The sequence below is a fragment of the Antedon bifida genome, chromosome 5 (genome assembly GCF_963402885.1).
Source record: "Antedon bifida chromosome 5, ecAntBifi1.1, whole genome shotgun sequence".
NCBI classification, from domain to species: Eukaryota; Metazoa; Echinodermata; class Crinoidea; order Comatulida; family Antedonidae; genus Antedon; species Antedon bifida.
Window position 1 is genome coordinate 8,698,419 of NC_136230.1, and position 19,813 is coordinate 8,718,231.

At 32.9% G+C, this 19,813-nt stretch overlaps 2 protein-coding genes across 4 annotated transcripts; one reads left to right on the top strand and one right to left on the bottom strand.

The window, feature by feature from the left end:
• The first annotated feature begins 8 nt into the window (after positions 1-8).
• LOC144843836 (vacuolar ATPase assembly integral membrane protein VMA21-like) lies at positions 9-10,874 on the top strand. The gene is made up of 3 exons (XM_078700797.1): positions 9-120; positions 9,958-10,067; positions 10,539-10,874. Exons 1-3 carry the CDS (start codon positions 92-94, stop codon positions 10,673-10,675), a joined length of 276 nt encoding a protein of 91 aa, XP_078556923.1. The 5' UTR covers positions 9-91; the 3' UTR covers positions 10,676-10,874.
• Positions 10,875-11,875: 1,001 nt separating this feature from the next.
• On the bottom strand, positions 11,876-18,223 carry LOC144843830 (N-acetylglucosamine-6-phosphate deacetylase-like). 3 transcript variants are annotated; one of them, XM_078700788.1, is made up of 9 exons: positions 18,086-18,223; positions 17,189-17,464; positions 16,544-16,683; positions 16,138-16,192; positions 15,718-15,930; positions 15,149-15,237; positions 14,363-14,507; positions 13,318-13,447; positions 11,876-12,844 (listed from the first exon to the last, which is right to left on the bottom strand). In XM_078700788.1, the coding sequence occupies exons 2-9, from the start codon at positions 17,400-17,402 to the stop codon at positions 12,601-12,603; spliced, it is 1,230 nt and encodes a 409-aa protein (XP_078556914.1). In that variant the 5' UTR covers positions 17,403-17,464; positions 18,086-18,223; the 3' UTR covers positions 11,876-12,600. The 3 variants fall into 3 exon arrangements, with proteins under 3 accessions (XP_078556914.1, XP_078556916.1, XP_078556915.1); XM_078700790.1 differs by having other exon boundaries at positions 18,070-18,087; XM_078700789.1 differs by lacking the exon at positions 18,086-18,223 and adding an exon at positions 17,624-17,737.
• Positions 18,224-19,813: the final 1,590 nt, after the last annotated feature.

Sequence of the window (19,813 nt, forward strand, 5' to 3'; positions counted from 1 at the left end):
ACATAGTTATAACGATTGCCGAAAAAAAATAATATTAAACACAAGAAGCACAGTAAATTTTGTCACATTTTATTAACTTATATTTAGCAAAATGAATGTGGATCGGCGAACCTTTCAAACGTAAGGATATTTTCATTCGATTTTATGAACTTCACGTAGGCCAATATAATAATAAAGACATATAGGTAGGACTAATCCGCCAGACCAGAGCTAGCCGCCTAACTAGCTAGGCTATTAGGCCTAGCTAGGCGCCGCTTGTGTATTAATAGGCCCGCTAGGTCAGGGCCCTACTACTCTATTGCCCAGCTACAGTGTAGGGCCTACCTAAATAGGGCTAGGACCGTTTACAAACAATGCTTCTGCTAGGCAGTCTACTAGGTAGGTTTTTAAAAATACAGTTTCCGAATTGCACTTTTAGTTTTAATTAGTGCCTAGGCCTAGGCCTATATAGGGTGTTATGCGCGATTTGAACGATTTGCGCAATTTAAAATTGCGCAAAGAATTCCTTGCGCAATTTGAATTGAAACATCTGTTTCAAATTGCGCAAGCAACGTATTAAATTGCGCAAGTAATCTGCAAATTGCGCAAGGTTTTTCGACAGATTGTGAAATCATGCACACCCATATTTTCATAGTAATTTCTAAGAATGATTCAAAATTAAAAATAATATATCGCATTTCCTTATTTTAGTAGTGAAAATATTGTTATTGTTAGCATACCGTCGAAGACCCGACAAAGGACCACAAAGGTGGTGTTCCCGGCGGGCGGCTAATACTACTCTAGCCAAAGATGCTCTAGCCTACTGTATGGCTATGTTTTGATAGCAAGTCTAAACGTTGGTGGCGGTAGATTATGTTGTGTATTACTACATTATTTTTTGTTATTTTTACATTTATTTTGATTTAATTTAAGTTGATAATATTAAGTGATAATATTATTTAATTGTGTATGCCATTGATGTTGTGTATTATACACATGTAATATCTTCGCATTTATTATGTTTCATTTTGAGTTATTAGTTTCTAATAAATTATCATTGTTAACCGATCGTCGACTACGTTAGCACGCATTCTGGTAGAATTCTGCTGCGCAATTTGACAATTTTCCAAATTGTGCAGCGCAATTTGAAATTGCGCAAGGATTTTCTTGCGCAATTTGATATTGCGCAAGTTGATTGCGCAATTTGAAATTGCGAAAAAAATTCCTTGCGCAATTTCAAATTGCGCAATAATTCTTTGCGCAATTTCAAATTGCGCAAGGAATTTTTTGCGCAATATCAAATTGCGCAAATCGTTCAAATCGCGCATAACATAGGGGCCTAGGCCCAAGGCCTAACAATAACAATAACAATGACATGAGCTGCAAAATGTTCATATTAATAATTATAATAATAACTAGACATGAAACTCGTCACTTTGACGAGTTAGTTATCCGCACAACGACAAACGCCACGTGCACGTCATACGTTGGAATATTGCACACAGATAAAGATTATGGCATTATGACAAGAACTGAAGAATATGATATGCTGTTAGTGCTGAATTCTGTCAATTTGTGTCATATAGTATATACATGCAAAGAGTATAATCTGTATACATATTACATACAGTGTAGAATAGGTGAAATTTATTCCAAATTTTAACATGGCGACGGTATCAAAATGAAACACTTAAATAGCAATTTTTGGAGGAAATTATCTCAGGAACAACATATTAACGTGTAGAAGAAATTTGAATACGTAAAATATAGATGCGCACCCTTTTAAATGTGATGAACTATTACGCAAAATATGAAAATACGACTTTTTTTATTCAACTGGCCATATGATGACGTCACAACATCCGATTGGCAAAATGTTTACATGAATTCGTATCTACAATCCAATAGCTTCCAGAAAACGTTTTAATCGTGATTATCACATTTTATTCTTACGAGCTATTACAGATTAAAATTTACTGTAAAGATGAAATTAATGACCCACGTAATTAAAATTTTTAGGCATGATGACGTCATAAAAATTAAAATATTTTTATCTCATGCTAAAGAAAGTTGATTGACCTACACAATATATAAATTTAGGAGAAAAAGGAATACAGATAAGCGTGATGCGCTCCATTGAATGTGATGAGCAATAACGAAAGAGACAAAAATCCTATATTTTACATTCGTGTGGCCATACGATGACGTCACAATGTTTTTTTAGCCTTATCGATGCATGATCCGATATCTACAACTCATCAACTTCTAGATTTTGTCATAAAAATAAACGGTTCACGGTTTACTTTAGAAACTATGACTGTTTAAAAAAAGACATAATTTTGACGATTTTTTAAGCTTTTTCATAAAAAACGCGCACGAATTGTCTAATTCAACGTGTTCGTATGGCGTTATTTAAACTGGAAAAGGTCTAAATTGTTTTCAAAATTACTAGGAAAGACTTGAAAAATATAATTCAAGAGAAAAAAATATGTTTTTAACGCTACGTGCGCACTGCGTGCGTAAAAAATTGCGCGCCCGTGGGAATTTTTGACATGCTCAAAATGACAAGAAACGCATAAAAAGTTGATTAGAAATTAATTTTGCGCATTTTGAAATTTTAAATGCGCGTGCGCGCGTAACTTCTTGTGAAACATGCCATTTTTAATCCGTAGAAAGTTTGCCCCTGATATGACTTAAATTTTGTCAAAGTGTCAATACTAAATGACTTTTGGTTTTTAATCTATAATCAATCATTGAAATTCATAAAATTGCGCGTAAGTCACGTTGCGCAACTATGACGTCATTCAAAAATAGGAGGTGCACAACTTCACGTAAATGCCCATATGTTGTCAAAGTTATGAAATGTTATGTTTACACATTTTAGAGAAACGCGACTCACAAAAAGGAAGGAAGGATCCAAGAATAATACAGAAAAACTAGATTTGAACTCGTCATTTTGACGAGTTCGGGTTATCCGCGCAAACGCAACATGCACATACTTAACCATATGAACCTCGACAATTATTATGCCATCCTATGACATGAAATAAATATGTTTACAGTGCTGAATTGTACCTATTATGTAGCATACATCATATTACAGTATTTTACAGAATAAACTGTATATGTTATATACAGTGTAGCATAGACAAAATTATGAGACCCATCTTTTAAATCCAATTATTAACACGATGACGTCATCAAATTGACATATAAAGATAACAATTTTAGAAGATAATTATCTAAATAATTACATTAAATCAAATTTGAAGAATTTTGGGCACGTAAAAGTGAGATGGGCTCTATTTAATATGATGAGCAATAACGAAAGAGTAAAACATCCTATATTTTACATTCGTGTGGCCATACGATGACGTCATAACATCCGAGTGGTAAAGGTTCTGCATGAATTCATATCTACAACATATCTGCTTACATATTAAATTAAAAAAATTGGGGGTCGTGGATGATCCTGAGGAGCTATAATAGATTAAAAATAGGCTTAATTTTGACAAAATTTTGTCACTTTTGCAACTAAAACGCGCGCAAATGGTCTAAATCAACGTGTTCGTATGACGTCATTTTAATTTGAAATGATGTTAATCTTTTTTAAAATGACCAAGAAAGGCTGTAAAATCATAATTCAAGAAAAAAACACATGATTTTCATGCTCCGTGCGCACCTTACGCGTAATTTTTAACGTTTAGCGTAGAAAGTTGATTAGAAATTAATTTTTAAATTTTAAATGCGCGTGCGCGCGTAACTTCTTGTGAAACATGTCATTTTTAATCCATAGAAAGTTTGCCCTTGATATGACTTAAATTTTCACAAAGTGTCAAAACAAAATGACTTTTGGTTTATAATCTATGATCAATCATTGAAATTCATAAAATCGCGCGTAACTTACGCTGCGCGACTCTAACGTCATTAAAAATATGGAGGTGCACAACTTCAGGTAAATGTCCATATAATGACAAAGTTATACAAAAGATATATTCACAAGCAATAGGGGATATGCGACGCACAAAAATCCGGGAAAGAAAGAAGAATAACAAAGAAGAAGATGAAAAAAAAGATATTTACAATCACATGGGTTATCCTGCAACTAAGTTGCGGATAACCAAAAATATTGATCCCATACAATAACAAGGAGTTATCCGCTCTACCAAGCGGATAACTAATAATCACTGTTTGGGACAGTTTATCAAAATGAGTCATATGTGTGTATATAGTTTTAATACCACAATAACCTAAGAACAAATTAATTATGGTAAAACCTACCTTTGTTTAACAAGTCAAGTTTAACTAGACATGAAACTCGTCACTTTGACGAGTTAGTTATCCGCACCACGACAAACGCCACGTGCACGTCATACGTTGGAATATTGCACACAGATAAAGATTATGGCATTATGACAAGAACTGAAGAATATGATATGCTGTTAGTGCTAATAGCTTCCAGAAAACGTTTTAATCGTGATTATCACATTTTATTCTTACGAGCTATTACAGATTAAAATTTACTGTAAAGATGAAATTAATGACCCACGTAATTAAAATTTTTAGGCATGATGACGTCATAAAAATTAAAATATTTTTATCTCATGCTAAAGAAAGTTGATTGACCTACACAATATATAAATGTAGGAGAAAAAGGAATACAGATAAGCGCGATGCGCTCCATTGAATGTGATGAGCAATAACGAAAGAGACAAAAATCCTATATTTTACATTCGTGTGGCCATACGATGACGTCACAATGTTTTTTTAGCCTTATTGATGCATGATCCGATATCTACAACTCATCAACTTCTAGATTTTGTAATAAAAATAAACGGTTAACGGTTTACTTTAGAAACTATGACTGTTTAAAAAAAGACATAATTTTGACGATTTTTTAAGCTTTTTCATAAAAAACGCGCACGAATTGTCTAATTCAACGTGTTCGTATGGCGTTATTTAAACTGGAAAAGGTCTAAATTGTTTTCAAAATCACTGGGAAAGGCTTGAAAAATATAATTCAAGAGAAAAAAATATGTTTTTAACGCTATGTGCGCACCGCGCGCATAAAAAATTGCGCGCACGTGGGAATTTTTGACATGCTCAAAATGACAAGAAACGCGTAAAAAGTTGATTAGAAATTAATTTTGCGCATTTTGAAATTTTAAATGCGCGTGCGCGCGTAACTTCTTGTCAAACATGCCATTTTTAATCCGTAGAAAGTTTGCCCCTGATATGACTTAAATTTTGTCAAAGTGTCAATACTAAATGACTTTTGGTTTTTAATCTATGATCAATCATTGAAATTCATAAAATTGCGCATAAGTCACGTTGCACAACTATGACGTCATTCAAAAATAGGAGGTGCACAACTTCACGTAAATGCCCATATGTTGTCAAAGTTATGAAATGTTATGTTTACACATTTTAGAGGAACACGACTCACAAAAAGGAAGGAAGGAAAGATTCAGGAAAAATCAAACAATGAATTTGTTCAACCAAAACATGTAGTTGCCAATGTTAGTGCACCAACCACTACTCAAGATGCAATTTTACAACCAACAAATCATTTCGTAATTCTTGACACCGAGTCCAGTGAAAATAACTGTCAAGATCAATCAGACGATGCAAAATGTGAGCTGGTTAGATCTAATGAAACTAAACAACGTACGACAGATATCATGAATGAAACTGTTACTATCAAAAGCCATGATAGAACACCATCAAATACCAACAAGAATTTAATCATCGGAGACTCAATGCTAAAGCATATTAAAACTAGAGGCCTCCATCAAACATCTGTCAAAACAATGAGAGGGGCTACAACTAAGCAAGTTTATGAGCGGTTGGATGAGGTAAATTTTAATGGTATCGAAAATGTCATAATACATGTAGGTACAAATGATTGTGCTGTTCCAGACATTAATCTTACAAGCCTAGAGAATGACTTTACTGACCTTGTAACAGAGTTGTGGACAAAAGTTTCCGGTGGAAATGTGTATGTATCGGCAGTATGCCCTCGTTTTGACAATGCCCACTACAACATGCAAGTGGAAAAGCTCAATGATTCATTAAAGCAAATGTACGGAAAATACTTCATCGATCATTCATATACCATTGGTTTGAAAGAAAGTTCTAGGTCTAACTTCACATCTCATGGCCTACACTTGAACCAACGTGGCACATCAACTCTCATCAAGAGTATAAACAACAGTATCCAAATCCTTCAGAAGAACAGCAAGAAACAGCAAAGAATGAAATCACCTAGATGTCATTTTTGCAGCGAAACCGGACATATTAGCAGTAATTGCCGTCATGGTCAACCAGTGTTTTGTTATATCTGTGAACAACTTGGACACAAAATGAAATACTGTAAAGCAAAACATGTCAAAGATCAATGAAAAGTAGGCGAAGAAGTTGAAGCCGGAACAGCTGTACAAAGTGCAAATACTAATATAACCAATTTTAATACTTCTGTTCCATTAACTAAGGATTATGCAAATGTTAAACCTGATAAAAATATTGTTACTAGTATATATAATTATAACAATAGCTCTTCTAAATGTAAGCAAACTCTTAATTTAATGTGTACTACTTGCCAAATTTGTTCATTATCTTATGACTTTTCTTGTTTTCCTAATCCTTCAATCAGACTTAATAATTGGTGGTGCGACAATTGTTTTATACAAAACGCTTTAATGGAACTACCTTTTTGTAATTACTTTAACAATTTTAATTATGAAATAAGTAGTAAAAAGGGCTTTAAAATTGCCCACTTAAATATACAATCACTTAGAAACAAATTAGACAATGTCAAAACACTTCTCCATGAATATAACTATGATATATTTTGTATAACCGAAACGTGGCTAAGCACCAATATTGATAACAATGAGATTTTAGTAGACGGATACAAGATTTGTAGGCTTGATAGACCAAATACTCAAGCTGGCGGTGGAGTTCTATGTTATATTAGAAGTGGTATTGCCTTTAAAGAAATCCAAGAGCTGAGATCTGAAAATGTTGAAGCTCTTTGGATTGAAATAAATTTACCATATTCTAAACCTTTACTTATAGGTAATATTTATAGACCACCTAATGCTAAAGTTGAATATTTAAATGAACTTGACAACATGTTCCAACAAAGTACATCATTATATAATGATGTTGTGATCTTGGGAGACTTTAACTTAGATATAAATAATAATACTAACGCAAGAAAAATTAATAAAATAGCTAAAAATAGTAATCTTAACCAACTAATTAATGAATTTACAAGAATAACTAACACTAGTAAAACAATTATAGATTTGATTTTTGTCACTAATTGTAATATTTCAACAGCAGGAGTATCAAGCCATGGAATAAGTGATCACTCCTTAATATATCTAATTCGAAAAACTAAAAAAACACATATTCCTCCAAAGTTTATAACCTCTCGTTCTTTTAAAAAATTTGACCAAAACAAATTTATAGAAGATTTAAAATGTATTGACTGGGATCAAATCAAGCTTTACTCTAATGTTAACACTGTCTGGTTGCTATGGAAACACTTATTTGGTGAGTTATGTAATCGGCATGCCCCTTTAAAGACAAAGAGAGTGAAAGGATCACTTCCTGAATGGATAACCACTGATTATATAAGATTAACAAAAGACAGAGACTACTATTATAAGAAAGCTCACAAAACTAATGAACCTGAAGATTGGGACAAAGCTAAACAACTGAGAAATCAAGTTAATAATTTAAATAGGAATTTAAAAAGAAAATATTGTACAAATACTATTAACGAAAATGCTAAAAATCCTAAGAAATTATGGAATACAATAAATAAATTAATACCTAAAACTAAACCCAGTATAAATAATGTATATAAAGATAATAATAAAAACTATACATCCAATGATAAGGACACAGCCAATGTTTTCAATGCTCATTTTACTTCAATTGGAAGTTCTTTAGCAAATCAATTTACTAACTCCAATAATACTAACTCCAATAATTATACTAGTAACACTTCAGAAAATTGTTTTGCGGGTAACAAATTTGAATTTGATCTTCTTACCCCTGATTACATTTTTAACCAGTTATGTAAATTGTCAACTAATAAAGCTATGGGTGTTGATAACTTTGATTGCAAACTTCTTAAACTAGCTGCTCCGATAATTTGTGACTCACTCTCATATATTTGTAATCTTTCTATGTTCAGTTCTAGATTTCCAGATGAATGGAAACTAGCTAAGGTAACACCTGTATATAAAGATGGGGATATGTCAGACCCTTATAATTACCGCCCAATTTCTGTTTTACCCATACTTTCAAAACTCTTAGAACGTGCTGTGCATGATCAATTATACTTGTATTTAAGAACTAACAACCTTATAAATCCCTCCCAATCGGGCTTTAGAAAAGGTCACTCTACAGAAACTACTCTTTTAGATGTTACTGATTATATTTTAGATAACTTTGATAAAGGTATTTCATCTGCTGCTTTATTTCTTGACTTGAAGAAAGCATTTGATACAGTTAACCATGAAATATTACTTACCAAATTAAGGAATTATGGCTTAAATGATATTGCACTTCACTGGTTTAAATCATATTTAAGTGGACGATCTCAAGTTGTTTGTATAAATTCAACAAAATCTGACACCATGAATGTTAATATTGGTGTCCCACAAGGATCAATACTGGGACCTTTACTATTTATTTTATACGTAAATTCACTTCCTGAATTTTTATCATGTAAATGTGTGATGTATGCAGATGATACAACACTCTTATGTAGTTCATCTGACCCTTTAATACTTCAGAATCAACTCAATATCAATCTAAACAAAATTATAGAATGGTTTGACCATAATCAACTCACACTAAATCTTAATAAGACCAAGCTTATGGTTTTCAGCACAAATCAGAAAACGGCAACATTTAAGAATATAACTTTACTTCATAATAACGAAACTATTGAAAGAGTTGATTCTTTTAAGTATTTAGGTGTCATTTTTGATCCTCAACTAAATTGGAAGGAACATATAGACAAAATGTCTTGTAAAATAGCTAAACGTATCGGTGTGATTCGTCGTATTAAGATGTATCTTCCTATGTATACTTTAAAAATGTTAGCAAATGCTTTAATTATTCCATTATTTGATTATTGTTGCTGTGTTTGGTCCAATTGTAACATAAGTTTTTCAGATTCTCTTCAGGTTTTAATCAACAGATTAGGTAGAATATTGTTATCAGTAGACATGTATACCCCTATTAATGATATCTTAAGTACTCTTGGATGGAGTAGACTTACAGAAAAATGGAATGAAAATATTCTTATAATGCTATTTAAATGTTTAAAAGAAATAGCTCCAAGATACTTAACAATATTATTTCAATTTACTGTAGATAACCATAATAAATGCACTCGCTCCCAAAGTAATAATGATTTATCTATTCCGTTATGGAATAACTCTCAGGGTAAAAGAACTTTTGTTTATAGATCAACTAAATTATGGAATTCTCTACCAAATAACATAAAATCAGAACTCCATAATATGTCTTTGGCAACTTTTAAATCTTCACTATAGAAATCATATATGTATTAACCTTTTTGCCTTCACAATTGTAAATAGTTTTATATCTGTTTTCTTTCTTTTTGTTTTTCTTTTATATTTTATTTTTGTTGTAAATATGTTTACTGAACCACTTTGGAAATCAGTACATCTGTATTGAAAGTGTATTTCAGTTTAAAGAAAGAACAAACAAACAAACAAATAATACAGAAAAAAAATATTGATCTCATACAATTACAAGGAGTTATCCGCTTGGTATACCAAGCGGATAACTAATAAACACAATGAAAACGCATGTTGTGATAATATTATTATCACAATGCGTTCATTGTTTTGGTATCACTATGCCTACCAGTGTATGTGCTAACTATGACACTACTATAATAATTGTAATTAAATTTCTATTTTACAGGGGTGTTTCAACTCTATCAAGTGTGGGTAAAACATTGTTGATATTCACTGTATTGATGATTACTTTACCTGTATCTATGTATTTTATTACCAAGAGTATGATTTTTGAAGGTAACTATAAATATAATGAAACTGTAGATTAATAGATGCGATAAAAACATTGAATACCAAAAGCTATTTGCATTTCTGCCCCAATTCTGTACAACATTTTTGGTCACCAACTGAATCGGTCACACACTTACAAACACCTAGGTAAAATCTACATAATATCATTATCCCTTCCTAGATAAACTGAACCAAACCCTCAAAATAATCTACATATACCTTCCTAGATAAACTGAACCTAATCCTCAAAATTATCTACATACTGTATCCCTTCCTATATAAACTAAACCTACCCCACTAAATACTCTACATATACCTTCCTAGATAAACTGAACCTAACCCTCTAAATAATCTACCTATTCCTTCCTTTCATAGGAAAGAAATCAATCATTGCATTACAAACCAAATAAATTACAAGGTATTCTTTAACTTTCAACAGTTTTGATGTTTACAGATTTTATATTCCCTTTTTTTCAGGTATGTTTTTAATGAACAGTAGGAATAGCAGTTTTTACGGAGCCATTGTTGCAGTAATTATAGTGCATGTTATTCTAGCTTGTTTTATTTACATTTCATATTTTGAATCGAGTCAGGAAACTGAAAAAGAAGACTAAAGATACACCATGAAAAAAAACCCACTCAGGTTGTCAAAAACTTTAATAGGGGTGTTTTTTTTTATTTGGGGAGAGGGGGGGGGTGTTAATATTATTGAAGCCCAGTACCACAGGAACTGTATTTGACACCCGAACATTATGAATGGGTATGAAGTTTGCATCCATTGAAAGGCCTGGCAGTTAAAAACATCCACAAAGAGAAATTGGCCATAGAGTTTTCATCATTATTACAATAGCTGTACATTTTTTGGAGGGCTGGGAAATATATTCATAGACCAGAATGTAATAGGGGTGTGCCTACAGTCACATTTTGCCTAAAATAAATTTGAGATAGGTAATTAACTGTGTTGCTATTGTACAGTACAATTCTTCTGTACAGTTTAATCGGGAAAAGGAAGGCTACATGATTGCACAAACTAATAAAATCGGATGTTTAACCATGGTTACTTTCACCCATACAGTATAATGGGGAGATGGTGGTTATAACAATGTACTGTAAATTTAGTGATTTCTTTGTGTCTTCCATTAATTGCCTAATTACTGTACTGAAATACAACTGCACATGGTCTGCAGTATGGTATGGATTTTGGGAGAAAATTTTTGGGGAAATTAATGATCTACAAATTACCTAGTAATTTATATTTGGGTAAATAAGACAAGAGATGTGTAATTTGGTTATAAAATACTTTTTACAATGTTAAATTTAAAAGTCAGTATTAAAGAAAGCCCACTGTTAAGCTTAAGGGTTCAGGGCACAACTTGCACAATCCTGTTTAGTTGTGAATTGTTTAGGTGAATGAACTACCTCCCTGCTTCTATTAGAGGTAGGTTGGTTGTTACCAGGCCATGCCTAGTCCTCTACTAATTTTGTTAAATTGCTAAATATTTTCTCGATACCCAGGGGCCGATTCGCTAATAATATTTTGAATATTATTATATTACAGGTAATAGTCTGTCAAAAATAGAGAATTTCATTTATAGTTCTTTGCAGTACCCATATTAAGCCTGTTTTCCTGAGCTCTGATTGGTTGTTCATTATTTGCGTCATAAAACATACAGTACATGAAAATATGAATATGAAAAAAATGCTTTCGATTCGTCCAAATAAATTTACCTATTGGAAAACGGGCTTTAATTCACATTTAATATATTGTATAATAAATTTACTGGAAACAATAAAACATACTGAAATTTATATAATTGTTATTTATATTTTATTTTATAGAGAGGTTTAAAATAAAAATACATTTGCATAGCTTTTAGGATATGGTATACACAAATGCACTAAATTGTGTTTTTTTGGCTTTTTACACTTTTAAGTTTTTGTATATATTTTCTCTAAATAAAAATGATAACAAATAGTTATTTAATAGCTAATGCCCAGCTTTATATGTTGCTAATTTTCTCTTGAACTCGAATGAAAACATGCTAATATCGATCCATTAACTAGATTTTTATAATAAATTCATGTATTGATTAATAACTGGAACATTGAGTTGGTACCACATTTTTCACCTTTGTTGCTGTATTGTTTATTATATAACACCTAAATAAATTCCTGTCATTTGATTAGACAAATGTGGGTCACATGGCGTGCAATAGTATGCACTATTAAACGATCGTTTAATAGTACTTTTTTTTACACTCATAAACATTCATTATTTGTATACTATATAGATGCCAATATATTTCTATTTCTTAATGGCAGCACCTTGGAATACAAGCACCTTATGGTTTGATGTAATTTCAAACTGTTATAGCACCCTCTATAGTTTTGACAAGTTGAGAGGATATACCTGCTGTGATATATTCAACCTTTTACATTTTACATAAAAATCTTTTGAATTCTAGGCTGGAGATGATTTGGATCAACGATAAAAAATAAGCGCAATAAATGAAATTAAAAGGGAATCGGGTGATTTTACTTAAGCCATAGAATGACTTGTTTGCCTTTGCCAAACTAATTCACCAGCAATGTATGTTGCATGGACATTGAGATCATCGTCCAGAAATACAAAATCAGCATCCGTGTTATAGTCTAAAGTACCCTTCCTCTGCTCAATTTCAAGGAGCTGTGCCGGATGGAGAGAAGCGCCCTCTAGAGCTTCAACTGTGCTGCAGCCAGATGCCAGTTTAAAATGCTTTACACACTTTTGCATTGTTGCAATACTACAGAATTTGGGAAGAAAAAAACATAATTTGTAGTGCATACAGTTATTTGTCTTTTAAGCGTTGAGCTTAGTTATTATTGGATAGGATAGGTCTTTTTCACCCTAGTCCCTGTGAATTCTGTTCCGACAAGGTCACATGGGAACTGCTGGAGAACGGAGCAGTGAAAATGGTTCCTCTGCATCATTTTCCTTTTATTTCTTTTTTTGGATATCTTAAGGCCAACTCAGACAGCATCGTGCGACGAGGCACGACAAACATTTTGACTCATCATTACTGTGTGAGTTGAATCCCGACGAGACGTGTCGTCTTGAGATAGCGTCAGGGGCTGGTTTGTTAGGTCATCGGGAGAATTTTAATTTTCTTCTGACGAGATTATTCATCAGGCCTCGTCGTACGTTGCTGTCTGAGTTGGCCTTTACGATATTTTTTCAGATCATTTTTGTGAATGAAACAAATACAATAAAACTGACCTTCCAGCTAATGTAGTTGTTCCTGCTAAGTGAGCACTATTGCCATTGATTTCTACAACCTGACTTCCCAGATTATGACATCCTGGAGACAAACCCATCGCTGCCATTGCGTCCGTTATTAGGACGATTCCTTTAACAAACACAAAAAGTTATAAACACAGTAGAACCCTCTATTAAGGGAACACAATTATTAAGCCTTGTCTATACTATCAAACTTTATGTGACAAAAAAATATGCATTTATGGACACGATGATGTCATATCACTACCATATTTGGTCATATCACTACCATATTTGGACAAATCACACTTTTTTTGACAAACTAGTTTGATAGTGTAGACAGAGCTTTAAGGGGACACTTTCCTGAGAAACCAATGATATATGTTTTAATACCACAGCCCACCCCTATTCAGGGTGACAGTGTGTTGGGTTCTGTTGGTGTGGTTCTACTCTACTGTATGTTTTAAATAGCCATCACCATATGTAAATTAAATAAATATATTCCTGGGTGATCTAACATTCCAGATTTCTACCCAGATTTTAATTGTTTCATTTTGTCTTTCAAATGTTTCATATTTTCAAAATGGTTTTAATTAAATTGTGCTGGTAGTAATAATAGTCAAAAAATTCATTTTGTGTTATGTAGTAAAAGTGAATTTTATTATTTATTAGTGTAATAATGTTTTATATTTCTTTTTATTATGTGAAGCACCTTTAAATGTTTATATTCATAAAAAGAAATAAGTATTTATTATAATATTATCAGGATGATAATTTAATATTCTACCTAAAATTTAGTGCAGTACCTGCTGCTTCCTTCAGCTAGAGTCCAACCCTAGTAGCCATCAGCGATGGTGGTCTAGAGGTATGAACACCAGGCTAGTGATCTGGAGGTGGTGGGGTCGAGTCCCAACCAAGAATTACTCGCAAGTATTCTCAAGTGTACTTAGTATAAAGTAACAAACATCTGACCAATTACATAATATAATCCATGTTAATATGGTACCGATACAAATTACATGTTTTACAATCATTGCTATCTTACCATCAGGATGAGCTCTATGTGCAATGCGTAAAGCCGCTGGATGCGTGTGTATACCATCTGATATCATTCCGTAAAATATTCTACTATTTTCAGGGATTTTACTGCTTGTTAAAAGTCCAACAATGCCAGGGTCACGATGGTGAAACTAGATAAAAAATATTGTAAAAAGGGTAAAGAAACTAATGTACTTCTTCCTCAAGCGTGAATCAAATCAGATAAACATTTATTTATTTCAAATCAAATAAAATTGCTTCTAATTTAAGGTGAAATTAAAGTGTCAAATTAATTAATTAAAATCAAAGTAATATGCTAAAATTGGTAATTAAATTAAAATAAATGAAAGAGGTAGGAACAAAAAAATCATATAAAGTCCATATTTTCTACAACCTCTTAAGCTCTGTTTACACTATCAAACTAGTTTGACAAAAAAATGTGATGTGCCAAAATATGGTAGTGATATGATGTTAACATGCCCATATATGGGCACCTCACATAAAGTTGTGGAGTTATAGCTTGGTGGTTAAGATTCTCACCTACCGACCTATGGTCACGAGTTCAAATCTCATCAAGCGCCAGGATTTTTCTCTTGACAAAGAGTAGAGCATCTTGTGTATATATTTGTCTTGTGAATGTAATCATTTATGCTTGCGAGAACACCTCTATTAAGAGGTCCAGAAGGTGTCCCCTTATTAGAGCTCTAGTAAGCAGACACTTTGCTTGGTCCTGAAGGTGTCCCCTTATTAGAGGTTCTACTATATATATTTGTTAGTATTCATATTTTCTTACCGGTAACATAGCATTGAAAAGGTGTGTTATAAAGGTACTACCATGTGTTGTTGCAGTCTCTGCATCAGATAAGTTACCCATTGAATGACCTATGAGGAAAAGAATCAATGAACATTGACATTTATACAGTAGAACCCCTATAAAGGCCAATTTACACAGACGAGCGGTAACGGTAAAACAATAGAATCTATGTTATTCGACCTGTTGACCATTTACACACAACGCGGAGCGGACGGGCGGTTCCCGCTCAGGATAGATACAAATTCTACATAGAAAAACTACTCGGTTTTCTGCTTAACGTTAGGGGTTCATCTGAATATGTGTTTGCGGCCATAGTGTTACAACATTTATTGTCCTTTGTTTGTGTCACAGAAAACTGTACCCTAAATAGAGGCTTCCTTTTTAAAAAGGATGTCTAAAGGAGGGGTTCTACTGTTTTTCATATGTAAATATGACAATGTGATTGGTCAAAATTGCATCATCTGACTACCGCTTCCTGGAGTGGATTTCAAAAAGGATTGGGAAATTATCTTGTCAATATAATAGTATTTTAAACTACTTTTATTTACCAACTGAAACAACTATATTTCTTTTGCGTAATTCTATAATCACATCTGCACTCTTGGAAAGCTCTGGAGCCAGAGTAACTATTGCAACATCTTCAAGATTTTGGTAAATATTTAGAACATCCTGGAAACCATTTTGGTCATAGGACTTGATAAGGTTGACAGGATGTGCACCATTTTTCTCCTTACTTATAAAAGGACCCTCTAAATGAACACCTGGAAGAGTATAGGAATTCATGTCATTATTAATGTTGAAATATTTAATTCTATGGTTCTCAATTGAATGAAAATTAAAGACATAGGCACAATGCAGTCATTGCAATGTGTATGATTATCCAAAGATGCTGCTAAATAATTGAAGACCTTGTTTGGGGTATACAATACACTTTTATAAGAATAATATCAATTACTCCAAGTTATTACCTAAAATACCAGCACCCTTTTTGCTTCCCTTTGTCTTTTTTATCTTTGGCAATATCTGTAAATAAGTAAAATAATAAAATTGAAATTTTACATCGTATACTTGAATTTACCAGTGAAACTGGCAAAAGTGTAAAAATCAAGAAATACAAAAAAACAGAATAGAAGTGCTGCACTGTATTTTTTTAATGAACCCTAAACACTGGAGTAGACAAATTTATGGGAGTAGTTTTTATATCTAGGTGGAGAAAGTCAAAACCTAATGAGTTACTTTGCAGCTATTGAGTCCAATAGTAATTTTATGCTTCTATGTTCCTACAGTATGTTTCTGAGCATGTGCAGATCGATTTTGACTCGACAGCTGCATAATAAACACATAACAGACACTTCGAACAGTTACATACTGTACCTTTTTATATATCTCTTGACTAGAAGTTATGACGGTGGGACAGAACGACGTAACACCATGTGCCAATAACCCCTGAGCAACCTTCTGAAGTCCAGCTTCTACGTTCTCAGTGTTGGATGAAAAATCAACTCCAAAGCAACCTTACAAACACAAATAGAGTGTAGGAAATAAAATATAATTTACTATAAAATAATATAATATAAAATAATATATCTTTAATTGACCAGGTGGGCTAGGTATGAAATTTAGGGAGTATTAGGTGGGTGGGATTATACTTGTGGACTTAAATTAAAACAAGGCAATCTAACACTGATGAGCTCCAGAGATCAAAGGGTTTACCTGCGGCTGGGGTCAGTTCCACACCCCGGAAAATATGTACATAGTAGAGTACTCTTTTGGTATTTTTTTGCAGCCAGACATAAGATCAAAGGCTCGATTTCCTATCTTGGCAAGACGAGCTCAGTGTCCTGTAGTGTTAGATTGCCTTGATTAGAACAGAGTTCAATTTAGCACAGGTCCATAGACCAATGTCCAGTAAAACCTATGACAAGGCTATAAAACTTCTCAATAAACCGGACAGTTTTGGCTTTGTTTATTTTCTTAATCTTTACGTTCAACAATCTTTGACGACACCTGCATACATACCATTAATTTGTACATCAATAAAGCCTGGAGCAATCAGTCTTCCATTGCAATTATACTGGATGTCTGCATATGCCTTTTCTTCATAGAATAACTTCTCTGGATCCAAGATTAATCCATCTCTTACCCAAAGGTCTTCTCTGACAATTTCATGCTTGTAAAGAAGTCGACAGTCCCGAAACTGAATGATTGGTGACTGCGAATATTTAGAGGGCATGCTTCAATTCACTTCTTTCTTGAGGGTGTTTATTCGAATGGAAACCATTTCCAGAAAGATACCTTAATAAAATTTCAAATAATTTTTTAAAAAATGGTGATTTAGGTTTAATTTGGTTTTATGATATGTCTCCTGATATTTTAGATAAACCAAAAAAATCTCCCGATTTACATTTTTAATTTCTACTACTCTAGATATTGATAAAAGAATAAAAAACATACTTAATAATATATAATCAATTCATGCGTTATTTAATAATTGAAATAAACACTGCATTTTCTGTCTTTGGATGGCACAATGCCTGAAGTTTACAATTATTTATAGATACCAATTTTGTATACCGCCCTCTATAGTTTAATGTATTATAGCACCCTCTATAGTCATAAAACCTCCTGATAATTCATTTTTCCAAGTTGGGAGGAGGTCTCATTTTTGCTGGTAAAAATGATAAATCCATATTACATAACCACCACATCATGACACTGGCTACTAGGATAATAGTATGTATGTCTAGGCCTAGGCACTCCTAATTTAAGCCTACTAGGCTACTAATAGAGAATACTAGGGCCTAGTAGTACTACTAATACTATCTACTAGACCACTGCCAGGCCTACTACTAGTACTACCATGGAGTACTCTCAGTCTTAGTTAGTAGATCTACTCCTACCTATTAAAATAAATACCTTGGAAATACTTCTACAAATTATTAAGGACGACGATACTCTACTAATTGGGAAAACCTTTAGGCTAGGCCTACTGTCTCTCAGCTCTTGACCTGATTTTTTTTTATAGAATAAAATAGGAGGAGCTGAGGTCGAGTTCTTCTATATGGCTCGTATACAGTATATATAGCGCCATCATACGTACAATTTAGAAAAGGGAATTTCCCTTTATGATGATGTAATCAAATTTTGTTGCCTTTCTTGATTATGCATTTTGAGAGAATTTCATGTTGATATTTAAAAAATGCCTAGATAGCTGTTTGTTTTGTTTTACTTTAAAAGTCATGAAGATTTGCTTTAGGGTGGGATGATTATCACAATCAAAGTTATTACCTATCTTGACTTTCTGAATCAGTATTATCAAGATTTCATGTTCTTGCTTAAATGAGGAAATAAAAAACGTTTGTCCTTTTTAGGCTTGAATGCCTATACATACTGTAGTATTATGGTGACCTTAAAAGTAAAATCTAGGCCTGATGTTTGTGATATTTTTTATTTAAACCTGTAAACGGGAATAAATTATGTGACAAATATAAAAACTTTCTGGTTTATTTTATCCTCTGTGTGTGTAATTAAAGCCAATTTCAATTAAATTCTTTTATCATTTCTTTTCACACTATTTTTCTTTCCTTGTTTTAGAATGGCAACCGTAAATAAAAGAGTTAAGTTATCATGAACCTTTGACGATGATAGGGCCTCATTCAAAGGTATTCGATTGTCACGGAATAAGATCCTCAATTCAAGCCATATTATTGTTTGAACCAGTATAAACCAGTTTTGCTATTCTTTATAGAAAATGAATGTATTTGTTGTTCATTCAACTGTGAAGAATATAATTGAAATATGAACAATAAGCAAGTTCATCGTATCGCAGTAAATCAGTTGATCAACAGTGTGACGTGTCATATTATAAGGAGTGGCTCGTGTAAAAGTGGACCTAAATCGCTAAACTGCAAATAAACTGCCTTTTAGCAAATAATTAAGAATGTATATGCTGTATATAAAGATACCTGAGCCTAACTTACATGTATGTGAATGTACATTTACTGGTACAACATATTAATTGTAAGTATTTATTTTCAATTCCAATGAGTAGGCCTAGTATTACTAAACGGTAGAGCTGTAAAACGTCACAAGCTGTAAAACGTTACAAGCTGTAAAACGTTACATGCGTTTTTACTTTGATATGCGTTAAATTTTACATGTTTAGTCAGGTGGCTTAACAACAAATTTTGAGGAAATCGTGACACGGTGGACAAAAGCGCCAAATTTGGCATGGAGCTTCGTTGGGACCTACCAATTGATTTTTGCCTAGGAGCCACTCTGGTCGTCATTTATTTTTCAAGATGGCGGCCAAAATCCAAAATGGCCGCCAATAAATTGGAAAATCACATTTTCATTTGTTGCAGAAGTCACATATAGGCAAATGAACTATCAACACATAAGTATTCATGTTCATTGAAACATATTTTAGACATGTTGCATTCGTTGTTAAGATGGTGGCCAAAATCCAACATGGCTGCCAGTAGCTTAAACTGGAATATCATTCTGGTTGCAGAAATCGCATAGGTATTAAACGAAGTAGGAAAACATGGAGTAATCATGGTCATTGAAACATATTTTAGACATGGTACATAGTTATAACCAGTTCAGTTTCTGAAACCACATAAAATGTGGTATTTTTGGGAA

Excerpts from the sequence above, each read along its gene's own strand:
- LOC144843836 (XM_078700797.1), top strand. The coding sequence starts at position 92 with ATGAATGTGGATCGGCGAACCTTTCAAAC. Across the intron at positions 121-9,957 it reads GATCGGCGAACCTTTCAAAC|GGGTGTTTCAACTCTATCAA; the intron begins GTAAGGATATTT and ends TCTATTTTACAG. Across the intron at positions 10,068-10,538 it reads CAAGAGTATGATTTTTGAAG|GTATGTTTTTAATGAACAGT; the intron begins GTAACTATAAAT and ends CCTTTTTTTCAG.
- LOC144843830 (XM_078700788.1), bottom strand. The coding sequence starts at position 17,402 with ATGCCCTCTAAATATTCGCAGTCACCAATCATTCAGTTTCGGGACTGT. Across the intron at positions 15,238-15,717 it reads AAATATAGTTGTTTCAGTTG|GTCATTCAATGGGTAACTTA; the intron begins GTAAATAAAAGT and ends TTTTCCTCATAG. Across the intron at positions 12,845-13,317 it reads ACAACTACATTAGCTGGAAG|TATTGCAACAATGCAAAAGT; the intron begins GTCAGTTTTATT and ends CAAATTCTGTAG.